Raw genomic sequence first — 16,581 nt, forward strand, 5'->3', positions numbered from 1 at the left:
TTTATGGAAATCCAAAATTTAAAAGCTGTTGGAGACCTCAGGGTGCTATACATTTGAGTACTTCAGGAAATCTGTCTCGCTCTCGGCATGCCTCTTCTGAGCGATGCAGTTCAGTACTGCAAGCACGAAGTTACCCGGTACAGCCGTGCCACGGTGTGCGCAAACAGCGGGGAGAGCCTAAAAGCAGAGCAAATCGTGAGTCGTGCCTAGCACTGTGCCAATGCAAAGGTGCGCTGCTTGCTTGAACTTAGTGACTGCAGGTCAGCTTTGAGCACCTACAGGTATCTTGTCCTTATTCTGGAGCTCAGGCGTGCCCCTTGGCTGTGTCCAGGTCCTGACCGCTTCTGAAAGCGTGGCTTCTTGCCGTGCTGGGGTAACCATTGCCTCTTTTGAGGGAAGATGTAAGGCAGTGGTGTTTGTCAAAGCCTCAAATGTCTTGAGGGCACTTGCAAGGCCAGGTACTGGAGCAGAAGCAGGGAAAAGTCACCGTGACTTTCAGAAGGAACATTTTAAGTGATGAATGGGGTGTTGGAACCAGGGCCTCCAGCATCCAGCTTTAGTGTCTTAACTTGAAAGACTCCCTTCTTTTCTATCTAATAAAAAATGTATAAGAGCAAACAACTCTCCAAAAGCTACTCTAGCAAAGCTGTTGTACTCTTTCCAACTGGTAGAGATATTTCATATTGTGTTTTTTAATACCTCCTCTTCGCTTGTTTTTCCACATGAATCAGCCTCCCACTCCATTTTCACTTATCTTAACGTTTGCATGTCTTTCCGAAATCTCTGTTTCTCTGAGGTTCATTTTACTTTACATTTCATTTCAGAACATGAACACCGGTGGTACTTGGGTCAGGAACTCTAACCTGCAACGTATATAAATGTAAAGTCTGATTATTGCAGAAGTGTTTGTAATTAAAGTGTCACAGAACATTTCACAGCTGATTGGTCAAAATGTGCAAATTACTGCCAGGGGAGTAGTTTGTAATAACCTGCTGAAATCATTTCTCATTCCATCCCTTTTTGTTTGCCTAAAGCCCGTGAAGATTTTCCTAGATTTGATTTTAATCATTCCACGTTTTCTCACTCTGTATTAGCTCCTCAACACTTTGCTAATGCAAATTTGGAATATCCGAGAATGTCGGCACAAGGTGTAGTGTGCGGGACCTTCTCCCAGTGCGGGAGAACTTTCCATTAAATTGCTCATGCTAGTCCTAACAGGGAAATTTATTTATTTTTATTTTCAATCTGGGAGGATAAGTTGAAAACTAATGAAATGTGAAAGAGGTGTGAAGACCACAGAAATACTTCATTTTTAATGAATGTGGTTGAAGGTCCATGGACAACTTTTCTCAGCGGTTGCTGCCCTCTTGCATGAATTGAGCTGGCAGGAGGTATCAGGTGTATCCATTGGATACCAGCTGTAGGTTTTTTGGAGGAATCAGCATGCAGAAACCTAACCCTGTCAAAGATAGGAGTTCCAATTTTCTTACTGCTCTTCATTTATTCTTGGCTTTTCAAGAGGAACTCAGTCCTGCAGCCTCTCAAATCAAGAAGTACATTTGAATCAACTTGCATAGCAGCAGACGTTATCCCAAACTGAGGTATGAAGGACCATTTGTTTCCAGTCTCACTCACATCCCTGTAAAATGCATCTTGGAGAACATAACAGATTGTTAGGCTGAGCTTTCTGACTTGCAGAGAGGATTTTATTCCCTAAAGTAACAAGCACCCAAATCAATCATTCAGCTTGTTAAAGTGGGATGGGAAAGCATGCAAAAACCTTTGAAGCGCCTTTTTCTGAAGGCTTTTCTCTTGGTGTGTTCCTCATTCCTGCCTGTCTGCTGCTTAAATAACTTGAGAAGAATCAACAGTAGCACTTCTTCTGCACTCTCCATCAAACTCTCTGGATGCAAAACAGTCATTAAAACAAGATTACTTCTTAATTTGCCAGCACCCTGGTATCAATAACATTTCTGATGCAGGTCAAAGCAATAACAGAGCAAAGGTGGGGGCAGAACCGGGAGAACTTTGATGGGCTTGGGAGACGTGAATGTGATTTCAGGGCAAAACCCACGCCGGATTCCACGGCCAAAGCTTGAGCGGTGACTGGTTTCAGGTGTTTCAGTAGTCCCTGGTGCGTACGTGACTGGTGGATGTCTCTGGGATGGGGAGGAGGGTTACGTGTATGGCAAGGTTGGTCCCATTTACGTTAGATACCTGGAAGGCTATTGGAAAGAATCTGGTGCTCAGCAGGTAGCCAGTGTTAAGAACGTCAAGCGAGTAGGATAAGTAGCACAACTCTTCAAGCAGTCATTTGGCTTCACTCTAAACAAACAGTAATTGGCAGCTTGGCCGTGCTGTCTCCGATTACCCAGGAAACTGGGAATTGCAACAATTATGCCTGGAGGTTGCAAGTCACATTTATTCACAGGACGCTATCAATGCTGGGTTTGTTCCCTTGCAGTGTTGGTTTGCAGTCATTCTGCCTTGAGAGCTCGGGGATCAATTTTATCAAGATGTCTTTCAGGTGCTGCTATTGTACTTGAGAACGGTGCCAGGTAGAAGCCATATCTATACATATGTATGTATTTAGATTTAAGCAAACACTACAGGAAAAAAAAACCCACCTATCCACTTGCAGTAGTTGCACTTAAGGTAATTTATAAATTTATCACAGATGATACCTCAGCAGCAATAGTATAACAACAACATTAAACACTGCCACTAAGACAGGCAACATAACGCTCATACTCCTGTAGTAATGATCCCTTCCCACGCGCTGTTACTCTGTTTTCAGAAGCAGGGGGAAGGGAAGGAGCTGTGCTCAAAGCGGGCATTTGTGTGTGTGTAAGTGCCTGCCCTGGTGCTTGTGTGGGTGGGGGATAAAACTCTAAAGCTGCGTTGAACCACAATGAGGTGATAATCCCAAAGGCTGAATGAGCCACACAGGGCTCATTAATATGGATATATTGGTGACATTTTTCTAAATCTCTTCAACTCTCCTAGGAGTATCCTTGAAGGGTAGGCAAGGTCCCGATCATCCCCATGTACTGCCTGGCTTAGTAGCACTTTTCAAGGGCTCGCAGGGCATTCAGCAGATTTGAGGCTTGTGCCTTGTCTTCCAGGGGTTTTTTGAGATCCTTGTGGAAACTTCTCTGTCAGGATAGAAACGTAGCAGAGAATGTGTTGAAAGTAAATTTTTGTAACGCTACAAAATACCTCTAAAGGCAGCTAAGAGGCTTCAGTCGCCGGTATGGGTCCTGGGAATTTTATTTGTTTGCTTGTGTTTTGCTTCAGTGAGAAAGGAAATGATTACTATTGATGCTGGATAATATATTACAATAATGGTACTAAATTGTAATTATTATAGTGGTGATGATGATAACTTGCAGGCCCTCAACTATGGCAGAAGATTCACTGTCTTGAAAATCTATCAGGTTGTTGGACCGTGTTCTGTTTTGGGATTATTCTTAATTGTGTTGGCATTGCTCTTGTTATTTTCTGCTCCTACAGAGGTATATGGGGCCTTTATTTTGGTGGGAAAATAAGTCTGGGGAGAGGTACAGGCTGTTTACTTGTTCTTATTTATTTTTACAGCTTGACAGGCACCACAGTCCCTGATCTCATCGTTAGCACACACCACCAGATGTGGCTCCTCTTCCAGACAGACAGTGTCAGCAACTTGCTGGGATTCAAAGCAACGTATGAAGGTAATCCAAGTGTGTGTCTCAGAATTTACCTGTTGTGGAAGGATCAGGGATGAGATGGGTACAGTTGTTTGGGAGAAAAGAGAGAAAGAAGCTTCTCTAAATATATTGAAGCTCTGCAGATTTTCTTCTTAAAACTGAAGCTTTGCTCCAATAAGAACAGCTTTCGTGATTTCTTTTCCATGAAAGCAGACTGGGTGGGTAATGTTTTGTTGCCATTTCATCTGCTTTATTGGAAAAGAGTTGGCGAATTTCAGCTGATGGCAACAGACTGCGTCTGTGGGAGAAAATGAGATCAAGTAATCAATGGTTCTAGTAGATTAGTGGTATCAGCTACTTTAAATTTTGACTCGTCTGGAGTATTACAAATGAAATAAAAGTTAATGCTGGAATTTTTCAAAAGAAACTCATGAAATGCATTAGGAAGCGAATGCTGAACTCTGTCATAAGCTTCCGCGCTTACTGTTGTTGTAGGTATTTGCAAAGTTAGAGAAAGTGCGATGAAAAGTATGCCTTCTAACTCGTGTAAGTGACCGGTGATTTTAGCTGAAGTTTTTCTTAGATTCCTGGTTCGAGTTGGTTTTAGATTTTCCAGAAATCCATCTTGTGTGTCCACGTTCGGCGTGACCACCTAGGGTCCTTAGCTTCCTCTGTAAGCACTGCTCCGAAGAACGCGCTCTCCTTCCATCCGACAGCGGAGGGGGAGCTTGTTTCCGTAATGCAGCCGCCAGCGCAGACACGCAAGAACCCTTCCACTTAGATGTCAGCTTCTTTTTGGTATTGTTGTCATCTCGAATCTCTTTTCAAAGCACTTGAATGCCTTTCAGTTTTCTCTATGACCTGCTGATACCAGGGATGGCTTACTCGTTCAGCTCTGATGCATAAAAGTAGGCACACAAATCTTCACCTAGACATGGGGGCTGCTCCTGAAACGTCTGAGTACTAGCAGCTTCCACTGACATCAGCAGTAACATTTAAATCTGTTTCTTTCAAGGACCCTAAATGCACGTTAGTGTTCATTCATTTTTAAAAGTGTTTCCCTGGGACTTACCATGTTTCAGGGAAGTGTCATGTTGTGTTCAGGCCAGGACCTGCCCAGAGTAGTGCTGCTGATTGATGCTAAAGTAAGAGCAGTTGGGAGCCTGAAGGGACCTGGCCTACCAGAAAACCTAGCTGGACTAAATGCCAGCATGTCCAGGCACGCTGAGCACTGCCTTGAAGAGGGGACTGGGTCACGATGCTGAAGTATTTACAGGATTGCAGGACCAGGTCAGCAGAAAAGTGATTAGAGAGACATGGATAAGAGATAATGGAATTGAAAGAAGGAAAAGGCAAATCCTGCCTGATTGTCTAGGGAGCATCTTAACGGTACTGTTTCAGTCTTACTGGCTGTGACTGTACCAGCCTGAAAGCTTGCTCTCTGCGGTAGCTGGGATGTCTGTCTCCTGCCGCGTTGGTCTGCGGCTGACTCTTGGCAGCCTGGCAGAGCTGCTGCACCCCTCCCTGCCAGCCGCGGATGGGCAAAAGCGCTCTCCAGCTCTGCTTTGAGATCCTGACTGGTTTGTTAATCTCATCCAAAGGGCAATGTGGACATAGTCTCTCAGTCTCTTGATAAATCTTATGTTTACCCTAGAGCATAGCACATAAAGTTGCAAAGCACATGATATAGGGACTTCCTTATGCTGCTGTTCATCTTCTGTGAACTTTGGATCTATAAGGAGCTTGACTTTTTCCTCCTCTGACTTGCTTCGATGTTCTTGGTAGCCTGATCTATAGCAAGGCTGAGCTGCTCTTGCTCCCTGTGACCTCACCAGTCGGTTTGGGGATCACCAGTATCATTCATGCTTTGGTGTCCTGTTGTATGGAGCTTCCAATGTCAAACGTGCTTCTCCCTTCCCTACTCCTCAGCTTTACCTGCATAGCTGCTGCCTATTTTGCTCTACTCTTCTATGTCCATAACCTCCTAGAGAAGAAAAAAAGGGAGTGTTCTGGCTCTGCTGTCCCCTGATGAGCCGTGAAGGAGGGACCCTTCCTGGGGACTGTCTGTCCTTTGCGCGTATTAGACGTGGAGGCTACTCTCTGCCTATCCTTCAAATCTTCTCTCTTTTTCTGGGCATCTTTGCAGTTTTTGTACAGCAGCTTACTGACCTTGCAAAATGGATTTGTGCATGAACAAAGAAATACACTCCATGCCTAAAGTCCATGCTGGCGCTACCCTGAGGTTAAGCTAACCTCCAGTCAGCCAGGTCCATAAAAATCTCTTAGCTTTTGCAACTGCTTTGAGTTACAAAGCAAGAGACATTTAAGTAAGAGGCAATTAGCACTTGCCAAATACATTATGAAATTATATGCAACTTACTAACAAGTTCCAGTATCATTTTTACAGCCACACTTCTTCCTAATTGCGAGGGGAAGATTACAGCTAATGGAGCTATATAAAGCCAAGACCAAAAATCTGCCTAATAGAAGGGCAAAGTATTGCTTACAGTGTATGTTTAAATAGCCATCTATCCTAAAACATTTAAGTTTTAGTGTACATTTTAAGCGTAATGCAATCATAAAGCCCGTTGCTAGTGCTGAAACAGTTATGCCTAAGGGATTTATTGATGCATAGATTCAAGGACCTGTTGGAAGGACCATGCTGAGGAGGGCAATATGCCATCAAATTTTTAATGTAGGGTTCCTGAGGAGGGGCGCCAGCCAGGTCCTTTTGCTTCACTTGTGAGTGAAGAGGAGGCATATTTGCACCAGGAAGAGTACACGAAATGCGAGGTATCTGGAGTCGGGTTTTTTCAAATCTGCACTGCAAGATTGGATGCATTTGGAACAAATGCTCAGCGGGTGTAAATCAGTGTGACAGCATTGATTTTCAATTAAGCTGTGTCAGTCTTTCCCAGCTGAGGATCTGGCTCATTAATGTTCATGAAGATTACTTCTAAATCTCCAATGTCTCAACTGCAGCCACTTTTATCCTTTTAAACAGACATTCTCTCATAATAGTGAACAATGTTTTTGGACTTACAGTGCTTGTCAGAAGAAATTTGTATTAAGCTCCATTTTGCTGGAAATGTCTTTTCTTTCTCACAACTATAGCAGCTGATTGATGCTGCAATTTAGTGCTTGCCTTGTGAGAGGGCTTAGAGCCTCCTGGGGTCCTGGGCCTTCTCCCTCCTTTCCTTTAATCTCAGGTGACTTCTCCTGAGAATGCCCTCCCCTTAGAGCTGATGCCTTCCACAGCCTTCGAAATGGTTCTTTGAAAGTTCCCAGGTCAACCCCTCGTAGCGGTTGGGTATAAATGATTCGGGTAACGTTTCCAAAAGTTCGTGAGAAATTTAGGGTTCATTGAAGAGGATCCAGACTCCCATAATATCACGCGCAGTCCTCCTGCAGTTATGTTCCCCATCGGTGGACTGAAGATGCTTGGTCCTCCTCACGGGGGAGGGGTGGGGAAAACGTGTTTCTGTTACTGATGAGCTTGAGGTTATTACAAGCGATAGTCTAAAAGTACATCAATAGTATAAAATTCTGTGGTAAGAGACAGAAATGTTAAAACACGAAAAAATAGAACAAAGCCAGATTTTAGTTTAGTCTTACGTTTATATTTGTATATTTTTAATATAAAGTAATAAATTAAAGTTAAAACAAGATTTATAGACACACACACTAATCTAGTTTGGATTTCTGTTGGAATTGGGTTAGTTTGGGTAGAGCTGACTAAGGTCTATGTTCTGAACTCTAGCATGCTGCAGGCAGGGGATGATTAAACAATATTTATTGTTGTTGAAATGCTGACTAAGTGTTTGGCTCTGGAGAGCTTAGCTTTAGAGCTGAAATTTAGCCCCATGGTGCTAAGAGGCTTAGGAGCTCTGCAGAGCTGGAGCCTGAAGATTGCCTTTACTGACCTTTCTGGTTTTAATCAAATCGGTGCTGCCCAAGGTGCTTGGTCGGGTGAGCTCGCTGGGTTTCCACATCTCTTTTTACATATGTGTTATATGTAAATCCGGAACTCTCTGTATAGATGCCTGCGTGCAAGCTGCATGTAAAGGTATTCATGCACATGTATATACGTCAAATTGAGAAGAAACAATAACGTCTTAAGTTGCCTGATCCTAGGAGACTTGGGGAAAAATACACCTATCTGAAACTAGTGCTGCTGCTGTTCAGAGTCAGCTTTCGAGGCTCCCTGGCGTGGAGCACTGCCTTTGATTTTTGCCTAGTGAAATGCTCCCAGCTTTCACTGACAAGCCCAGATAACATGCAGGTAGTTTTCACTGATTATGTGTATTTTCTTTTTTCCTTTTTTTTTTTTTTTTTAGGTTCTACATGACCTAACCCCCCAATGTTGTTGATGGTAGAAGTCTGCCAGAAAACTTAGTGTTTATATCTTTCCTGCTCTGCTTTTCCATTAAATGTATTGACTCATGTCATGAAGCGCGAGCACTGAAATACTGCTGAACCAACAGACATGAAGGCTTTTAGCTTATGATGCGTTGACCTGAACTGCTCTTGGGGTCACGTTACTTGTATTTAAGTCTCGTATAAACCTTGGCAGGAGTGATTTGATGTTATGCCACACGGTTTTAATGAGCCTGCTAGATTCAGTTTCTGCATTTGCCCGGCAACAGTGGTTTAGGTGGGATGTGGCAAAGATACGCAGAAAAGGCTTTTTCTTCTCACTTTACCTCCTCCTCCTCATAGTGTTTCCTCTTTGGATCCTTTTTTCCTCATTGTCGAAATCAAAAAGAACTAAGCAATGGAAGCTCCCTGGTCCTGGTTCCTTCAGATACATACCTGACACTATTAGCTTTCATTAGTTTAAGCAAAGTTAATACACATACAAAATAGCGTGTGAGATGTTAAATGTATTCTTGAGGGTCTTTTCTGACTAGGAATAACGTTTGCGTGATCTCCTCGGGTACGGCCTCTAAGTGCTCCCACATCTTGGGGATATTTTTTCCAGGAACTGGAACTTTGCTAGTGCAGTACTTGCAGCTCCAAAACCCTCATTTTCCTCCAGAGCTGAGTTGGGCAGGAGCAGAAATTCCCACAGAACCCCGGGAAAAGAGTGGCCTAAATGTCGGGTGCCTGCGGTGTTTCCGTGCGGCTGCGCGGGGGAGCGGAGACCGAGCGCTGGGGCTCCCCACGCCGCCTCCGTGCCCCCGCGGGCTGGGAGAGGCTCTCGCTCTCATTAGTCACTGGATGTGTAGGCTGCCTCCTCTGCGCTGAGCAAAGGGACCCGCTTTCTCCACCCACCGCCAGAAGACAAATAGCATAAATAGCTGATGAAAAATTCCTGGTGAAACATTTTCCGTTAGAAAATGCTGTTTTGTCAGAATCTGATCTGCATGATATAATATTTGATGGAGAAGTTTTGAAAGATTCGTTTCAACTTGTTTCATTTAAATAATGTCACAACACTTGATTTAGATGTTCTTGTTTAGTTTTGACTTTTATTATTCTAATGTGGAAGTGATTTTACTTAAACATTCATCAGGAGAAATGTTTCAATCTTATTGAAGTAACACGTTTTGATATTTCTGAACCACTCATTTTTGGAATTTCTGCTCTGCCAAATATTTCATGAATCTTGCAATGTATGAAAAGAAATGTAGGAACCAGGGGATTTTTCTCAGGACAGAAATTCCATTTTCTGACCTCCCGCGTAATAAAATGTGCTAGCTTTGTGTGCCTGCTGCTAACAAGGAGATCACATGCATGGTGGAAAATGTGAGCTCTAATTCTTCATTTCTCTCCCATTCTTAAACCGGTGATTTCACTGTCCGTAGCGACGTTCCAGCTGGGTTCGTGCAGCGTGGCAGAACAGGACCGCGCGGGCTCACGAGGGAGGGAGGAGACCCTGCCGTCAGCACCCTGAGAGCATCTGTGTTACCTTTATTCTTTCTCAGCAGAGGGTCAAAAGGGACTTATTCTTCTTTGCTTGGCTGCATTTTTTCTGAGTATCTGGTAGCCTGAGCATACCCTCATTTTACAGAAGCAGTGAATATGCTGAACATTTGTAGCTCCCTTGGCTTCTGCAGTAGCTGGAGCTCCTTGGATGTCTGTCTGCAGCCCCTTGGCGGGGTTCCCGCGGCCACCGTCCCTCCCGAGCCACAGATATGTGCAGAGGGCAGATCTTCAGGTCGGCGATGAAATCTTAGCCTTGCTGAACGTAATGGCAAAACTCCCATGGGCTTTAGGAGGACAGGGCTCTCTGGAGTCAGGTGTGGGCAGGAATACATTGCATGTCTGTGTGTTAGAGTTTTGTTGCTTCGCAGTGGAAGAGCCTCTGAACGTGGAGGAGCAGGCTGAGAAGCGCTGGCCCTCCTGCTCCCCGTGGCCCCGGCAGTGCTGGGTACACAGCGGGCTGGGAGCTGACTGCGTTGCTCCCCCTCGCCCTTAACGCTGTGCGCGTTGTTTTAAGAGGCGGCTGGAGTGACGTGTTAGCGGCCATCTCCTTCTGAGCAAGCATCAGCAACCAGAGTGCTACTGGGATGTGCAATGTTTCCTTCCCCAGGGCACCCAGCAGCGCAGGCTTCAGCGATAGCAGGAGCTGGAGGCGCTGGATGAAAGGCGCCCGGCGGGACAGCGCGCCAGCAGTGTTACTTGGTAATACTGTATTTCAAGACTTCAAGGTGTGAGAAGGAAAAGAATAACAAAAATTAATGTTTAAAGGCTGTTGACTTGTAGCAGAAGGCGTTATCAGTTTCCCATGTCTCTGTCAGGTCACAATGATACACGTTTAAAGTACGCACACTACCCTTTGATCTTGTTACTATTTCTTGAGTTTCAAAGCTGAATTTTCTTTCTGCGATTTGCACTATTTGTGTCCTGCCTTTTTCTTTTTTTTAGAGAGTAATATATAGTTCAGTGCTACTTTAATATCCGAACTGTTTTATTTTTTGTCCCTTATGTGTAAGCACAGATCTTAAACATGTAGATTTTCAAAGTCTGCAGGAACATACGTAAATCCTGGCAAACAGTTTTCACTGACAGGCAAAAAAGAAACCTATTTCATGAAAACTTTAATATTAATTTATGTTAAATTATTTTTGGGATGCTTCATTACCTGACAGTGACTTTTTATTTCAAGATGCATACAGCAGTAGCAGAAGCTAGGTGTCTCGTTGTGACTTCTATTCAAAATACACCTGTATCTAAGTTGCTCAAAGTCAGAATAATAATGAGGTGCTGGTTGTTATTCAAACCAAATTGGAATATTAGATGGAGTAATGCAAATCTCGGATTATGCGATTTTCCTCTGCAAAGAAAATGTCATAAAAGAAGTTTCCAATTTGGTGTAAGAAATTGAAAACGGGGAGAAAAGACAGCGAGGCTGATCGTAGATGATGGGGATAAAAACTAGAGAATGTGGAAGACGAGATGAATGTGAAGCAGATAAATAATGTGGGAGCACTAAGGAGGCTGTAAAGGAATGAAGTTTTGTAGCTAATAGTGATACAGAGCAGGGGGGCCTTTTGAAATGAAATTGTACGGAGCAGAAGATAACAGAAAATTATGTCCATGATTTACTTGAAGTCAAAATACATGCGCAGCAAGAGATAAACTGAATATTTCCGTGGAATAACGCGCCAGCTGTCTGCTTCGGGACCGCACGGAGAAATGGAAATGGGGGTAGGAGGGGAGGGAGAGACAGCAGACATCGCAGTCCAGCAAAACATCCCAACCGTATCCTCTTCGCCGAAGAGTGCTGAAGGTCCCCTTCAGTGACACAGTCTGTCTGCTTCCAAGGAAGTCCTTGAAGCAGATGCAGATTAGGATCTCCTTGGGTATCGCTGTATTTTTCATTTAGTGGTGATTAATTTAAGGGTGAGGAAGCAGTTAGGTTGTTAGGAGGGCCTTTCAGTGACAGTGGTAAAATCCGTGTGTTAAAGACAGATCTTGGCTGCATTCTGCGCCGCCACGGACCCCCCTCCCGCGTGGGACGGTGCGGAGGGGACCAGCGCTCCCTCGGATGCGATGTCTTTGCCGGAGCACTGGCGAGCAGGACGCAGCGCAGATGTACGGCAGGCGCTGCGCCAGCTTGGCGTCAGAGCCCTCTCCCCATGCAACTTTTGTTTTCTCTCTTTCAGAGATTGACCAAGGGAGCTGCGGTGATCCCGGGATCCCAGCCTATGGCAGGAGAGAAGGATCCACGTTTCGCCACGGGGACAGTTTGAAGTTTGAGTGCCAGCCTGCCTTTGAGTTGAAGGGACAGAAAACAATTACCTGCCAAAAGAGTAGCCAGTGGTCTGCTCAGAAACCAGTTTGTGTTTGTAAGTCAGTGAGGAGACGGCTCTAAAATATCTTCATTGCGTGGTGAGGTGGTCACGTAAACAGTATGTTTGTGCTCTGTGCTTGGTACCCGGGATAGGGCACGCTCTCGTGGTGGCAGAGACGGCACCAAGCTGCAGCTTCACTTCCCTGAAGCCGTGGGGAGAGTCCGGTTTGGCTCCTCTCTCGGCAGAGAAGGGATGAGCAGCGGGGAGCAGCGTCCAGCTGGAGACTGGGGCTCGCGCTGGGACCGTGTGCTCTCTCTGCCCTCCCGGCCTTCTGGTTCAGATCCCTTCTGGAGAGAAAGGGCTTTGGTCTTCAAGACAGGAGGCAGGGACACAAAAAAAATAATAATTTAAAACTTGATTCTATTTTTGGCCACTTAATTTTCCTTCATTATCTGACAATATTCAGGCTCCCTGCTGCTGGACCTTAATTTGTTGCATGAGTTCTCAGCAGAAGTAGGATATTATGCTCTCAGTAGTGACTAAGGATAAAATTTTCAGCTGTAAATGGGAGTTGGATGCACAGTCCCCATTGGGTTTTAATGGCCTCACTGTCCTTTGAAGATGCATTGGGCAATCTGCTTTATTGTATTGCCTGAACCTTCACTCAGAAACAATGTTGAATTTGAACATTACCAAAACTCACAAAAGTACCTATATTTTCCCCAATTGGTGACAAGCAAACTCTTTTTTTTTTTGTCTCATTTCTGCTTATTTGGGTATGTTAAAGCCTGTGCCTTTGAACAGATACTATGGTGTAGGGGAGTGAGGCTGAACCTAACAAAAAAATAGGAAAATCCAGGTGAGCAGCAGACAGAGGGCAAAAGTGTGGGGAAAATTGATAGAGAGAAAACAGAAATGTTAGTTTTTAGAAGTGTGTATTCATTATGCAGATAAATAGAAATGCTGGTGTTAGGTACTCCAGGACAAAACGCTCATTTGTAGTGTGGCAGGAGTTGATCCGTACCAAAGCGATTACGCAGCTGGGGGGGAAGCCCTGTTACTTCAGAGCTGAACCTGGGTTCTTCAGGAGCTGTGGGAGAAGCGGGGCACTCGCATCCCTACACTGGCAATTTATAGGAGAATGTGGGAAACCAGTTTCAAGTGAGTGCCTTTCTTTTCAAACACTAATTTAACCTCTGAGCATTTGAGAATGTGTTTGGGGAAAGGAAGCAATTACTTTGAGGTTTGTCTTTTCCAGATGCCGTGACTCCCTCCCTTCTTGGTTTTCTCTGTAAGAAAATCAGCTAAAGATGCTGATGAGGAAAATGGAGTTTCCCTGGTTATTTTTGAAGTGGGAAGTGTTAGACTGTTTCTGTGCTTAGCACCAGAAGGGTTTTTTTTTAACATTTCCCAGAAGTTCAGATGAATTTGAACAGCTGATGGTTTGGGTGAGGTTCTTGCTGACAGTTGGCTGTGAGATCAAGCTCATAGTTTGTGCCCAGTATGAAAGGATTGCATCAGGGTAGTACAGAAAGGAGACTTTCCAGTAAAGTAGGATTTATTTTTTTTTTTTAGATAGATACTGAACAGGGGTATCAAATCAAGCCCTGATCAGCAGTCCATGAAAAGCATAGCACAGGCATGAATCTTTTAGTTAAAATAATTCCATTGTATTCTGCTCTCTGTGGCCCTCCAGCTTTGGAGATTCACGATCAACAAGGCAACATGTAGGTAGTGGAAAAAGTATTTCATAGTGCTCTCTACACCTTACTCCCCTGCCTTTATTGTAGACAGCATCATATTAGTGTGCATGAATCAGCAGAGGTTACATGACAAAATGTGTAACCTGGCATGAAATCTGTAGTGGGATTAGTAACAGCTCTCTGTAAATGCTGGGAGACCATTAAATGTATTGGGCATGAGGTGGGAAAATAAGGTAACCTGATTTATGTGCCGCTAGTTGGAATGTGCAAACAATTCAGTGCTTCTGATTCTGGCCGCAAATGCGTGACAAATGCAGGAGGAGATTAAACAGCGCGCTATGGTGCATCCTGCTGTCCTGAGCAAGTGATTTATGAGCAGACAGTTTATTGTGGAGAACTCATTTCCTGGGGCTTCGATGACAAAGCAACACAAACCGTTTAAGTAATGCATCTGCTATTGCAACGGGTTCTTAATTCGTGACTGTCTGTGCCTTCATGATAACAGACCTTCCATCTTCATCCTCCTTGTTGCCATTGCATCCCTTAACCATCCAGGGTGAGCACATAGGGCACTTGAGAAACTTTGCAAGACTTCTTAGTGCACGTCTTCTGCAAACCCCTTACTAAGCAACGTATCCGTGGCCTTGCCATGTACGTTCAGATTGTCTCTGCTGATCCGAGACACTTGAAACAAGGGCCCTGGAGCCTGGGAACCTGTAGTGCCGTGGCTGGACGGGGCAGCACAATCACCCGTCTGTGCTCTGAGCTTGGTGTCTGCTTCTGTGCAGTGTGGGTGTCTGGGTATCTGATGACTGGATCCTGCAGACCTCTCTTTCTCCCTGTTCTGCAGCACCTCGTAGTGCTCAAATCAGCATTGTAGTTACCGTTGTTCGCTCTGACACTTGCATTTTTGAAGTTACAGAACTGTGATATCTCAAAGGCTAGGGCAGTCCTCATAACGCAGGATGACCCGAGCCATTGCTTTCGTACAGAGCTACGTTCCGTTTTCTTAAAGTCTTGAAGAAGAGCAAAACGGGCTTAGGAGATGTCGTGCAGATAAATGGTACCTGAGGAAAACCGTTGTGCTACTTAGATGAAGTTTGTGCTCTGATGGTAGGAATTCATAAGGGATATAATATTCAAACTGAAGTCTACAGTTACCGGTGGCTGAGGAGATGATTAAGCTTGTGAATGGGGAACCAGCCCATAATTACAGCCATAAGGGGAAGCTGGTGAGTTGTTCAGTTACTGCAGTGAGAATGATGATGAAAGTCTGGATAGACGTAGTCGGGGAGCAGGGCGTTTCAGCAGTGCCATAACTTTCAAATACATGGTTGGAATTACTGTTTAAACATACTCATGTATAGTAGGGAAAAACTCATTATCTGAATTTTATGTGAACTATTGCAGTGGAAGGCCCTGCTACAAAACATTTTCTATGACCGAAATTTGTTTCACAAGGTTTATGTTTCCTTGCTAAGGAAAGGAAGAGCTAACATCGCCTTTGCAGGGGGATAGTGCTCTCGGAGGGTTTCTGCAGCAGTTCAGTAAGTCTTGCAAGGTTCTTTGCTATTCCTCCCCAGCAGCTCCCCTTCCCTTCCCTCCTCCTCCTCCTGCACGCAGCCTTGCCCCCGGGGGCCTGTGACCTACAACTCCTGAGTTTTCAGCCCTGCACCTTCAGCTGAATGGTTGACTTGTGTCAAGCAGTGCCGTCATTTTATGGGATAGGTTATGGCATAAACAGTCATGACAATCTACGTCCTTTGTAACCACCTCGCTGAATAAAGGCAAAGTTTTTGCCTTGTTTTAACTCTCCTCTGCCAGTTGCTCTGGGAGAGTAATTTCTGAAAACAAATTGTTTTCTGATACAAGTTTAGTTCATTGATCTCAGACTTGCAAACTTCAAGTTTTCTGGACCCGTCACATGTTTGAAAGGTAAATGAAACGGCATGTACGTTCCGATTGCAGTGCATCAGGCGACCCTGAGGAGGGAGGTTTCTGCACTGAACCGAGGGGGTTTTGTTTGGCGTCACTTGACTGCAACTCCACAAAGGCTGGCGATGAATCTGTGCGCGCGTGTGTGTTTACATGGAGGGGCCGGCATTGGAGTGGGGCTGTTTCAGAGTACTTCTGACTCCTCCAGACGCTTTACGTCCGTTGATCGGATAGTCACGACAGTCATGGTGCTCTGATCTTGCTTTAGGATCTTCATTAGTTTCCAATGACTTTGTTGTGTTACCGTAAACTCTTTGTATTACAGACATGCGTAGAGCAGTAGTCATGCATAATATTCCTTTAAACAGAGCAGAAGGCGTTTTCCAAAGCATTTCCAATTGAAATTATATTAAATCGTGTGTTTTCTTCTCTGGCTTTGGAGCAGATGTTATGCTTTCTTCCCTTCTTGTTCACTTGAAAACCTCAGCCGCGGCCCATTTCTCCGCACCGATTTGCTCACGGTCGCTGTGACACGCGGGAGCGCTGGGAAGAAGCAGCGCTGTGCCCGCTAACGCTGGAGAGCTGCGCTGTCTTGTCCGAACGGTGCATGGACTCTCTCGGACCCAACCGAGTGCCGACGCCATCCTTTGCCTTGTTGAGAGCTGTCTTTGAGCTGGCTCCGTGAGGAGGCCGGCACAGCCCCGGATCCCCCATCCTTCCGCGCAGGAGCACGGCACTGACACAGGCGTCCTCTTCGGAGGCATTATGATTTCGTGCATTTTTCCAGCCTTTTAAGCATCTGATTTTCCTTAATAGCAGTATAAAATCTCTCTTCTCCTTAGTGGTAATTACTCCTTTTTTTTTCCTAATCCCATATTGGCCTATTATACCTGCTGAATAATCTTAGCTCCTCTTTGCAAAGATTGCAAATTTTAGTTTTGAGCTGAGTGGCTAACCTTTTGTGTGCACTGCCTGGTACAAACATTCAGGATTAGTAGCTGGAAATGCAAAGTGCAA

General features: G+C 44.7%; 1 protein-coding gene across 1 annotated transcript in view; it reads left to right on the forward strand.

The window, feature by feature from the left end:
- The window catches only part of CSMD2 (CUB and Sushi multiple domains 2), a gene marked incomplete at both ends in the record, with an annotated part of 300,879 nt that overhangs the window by 162,173 nt on the left and 122,125 nt on the right, over positions 1-16,581 (forward strand). Inside the window, 2 exons of the mRNA XM_082329451.1 lie at positions 3,598-3,710; positions 11,798-11,980. Coding sequence (XP_082185577.1) covers positions 3,598-3,710; positions 11,798-11,980 — 296 coding nt within the window. The remainder of the gene's footprint in view (positions 1-3,597; positions 3,711-11,797; positions 11,981-16,581) is intronic.

This window comes from Platalea leucorodia, assembly GCF_965183815.1.
Source record: "Platalea leucorodia genome assembly, chromosome: 18".
Taxonomy (NCBI): Eukaryota; Metazoa; Chordata; class Aves; order Pelecaniformes; family Threskiornithidae; genus Platalea; species Platalea leucorodia.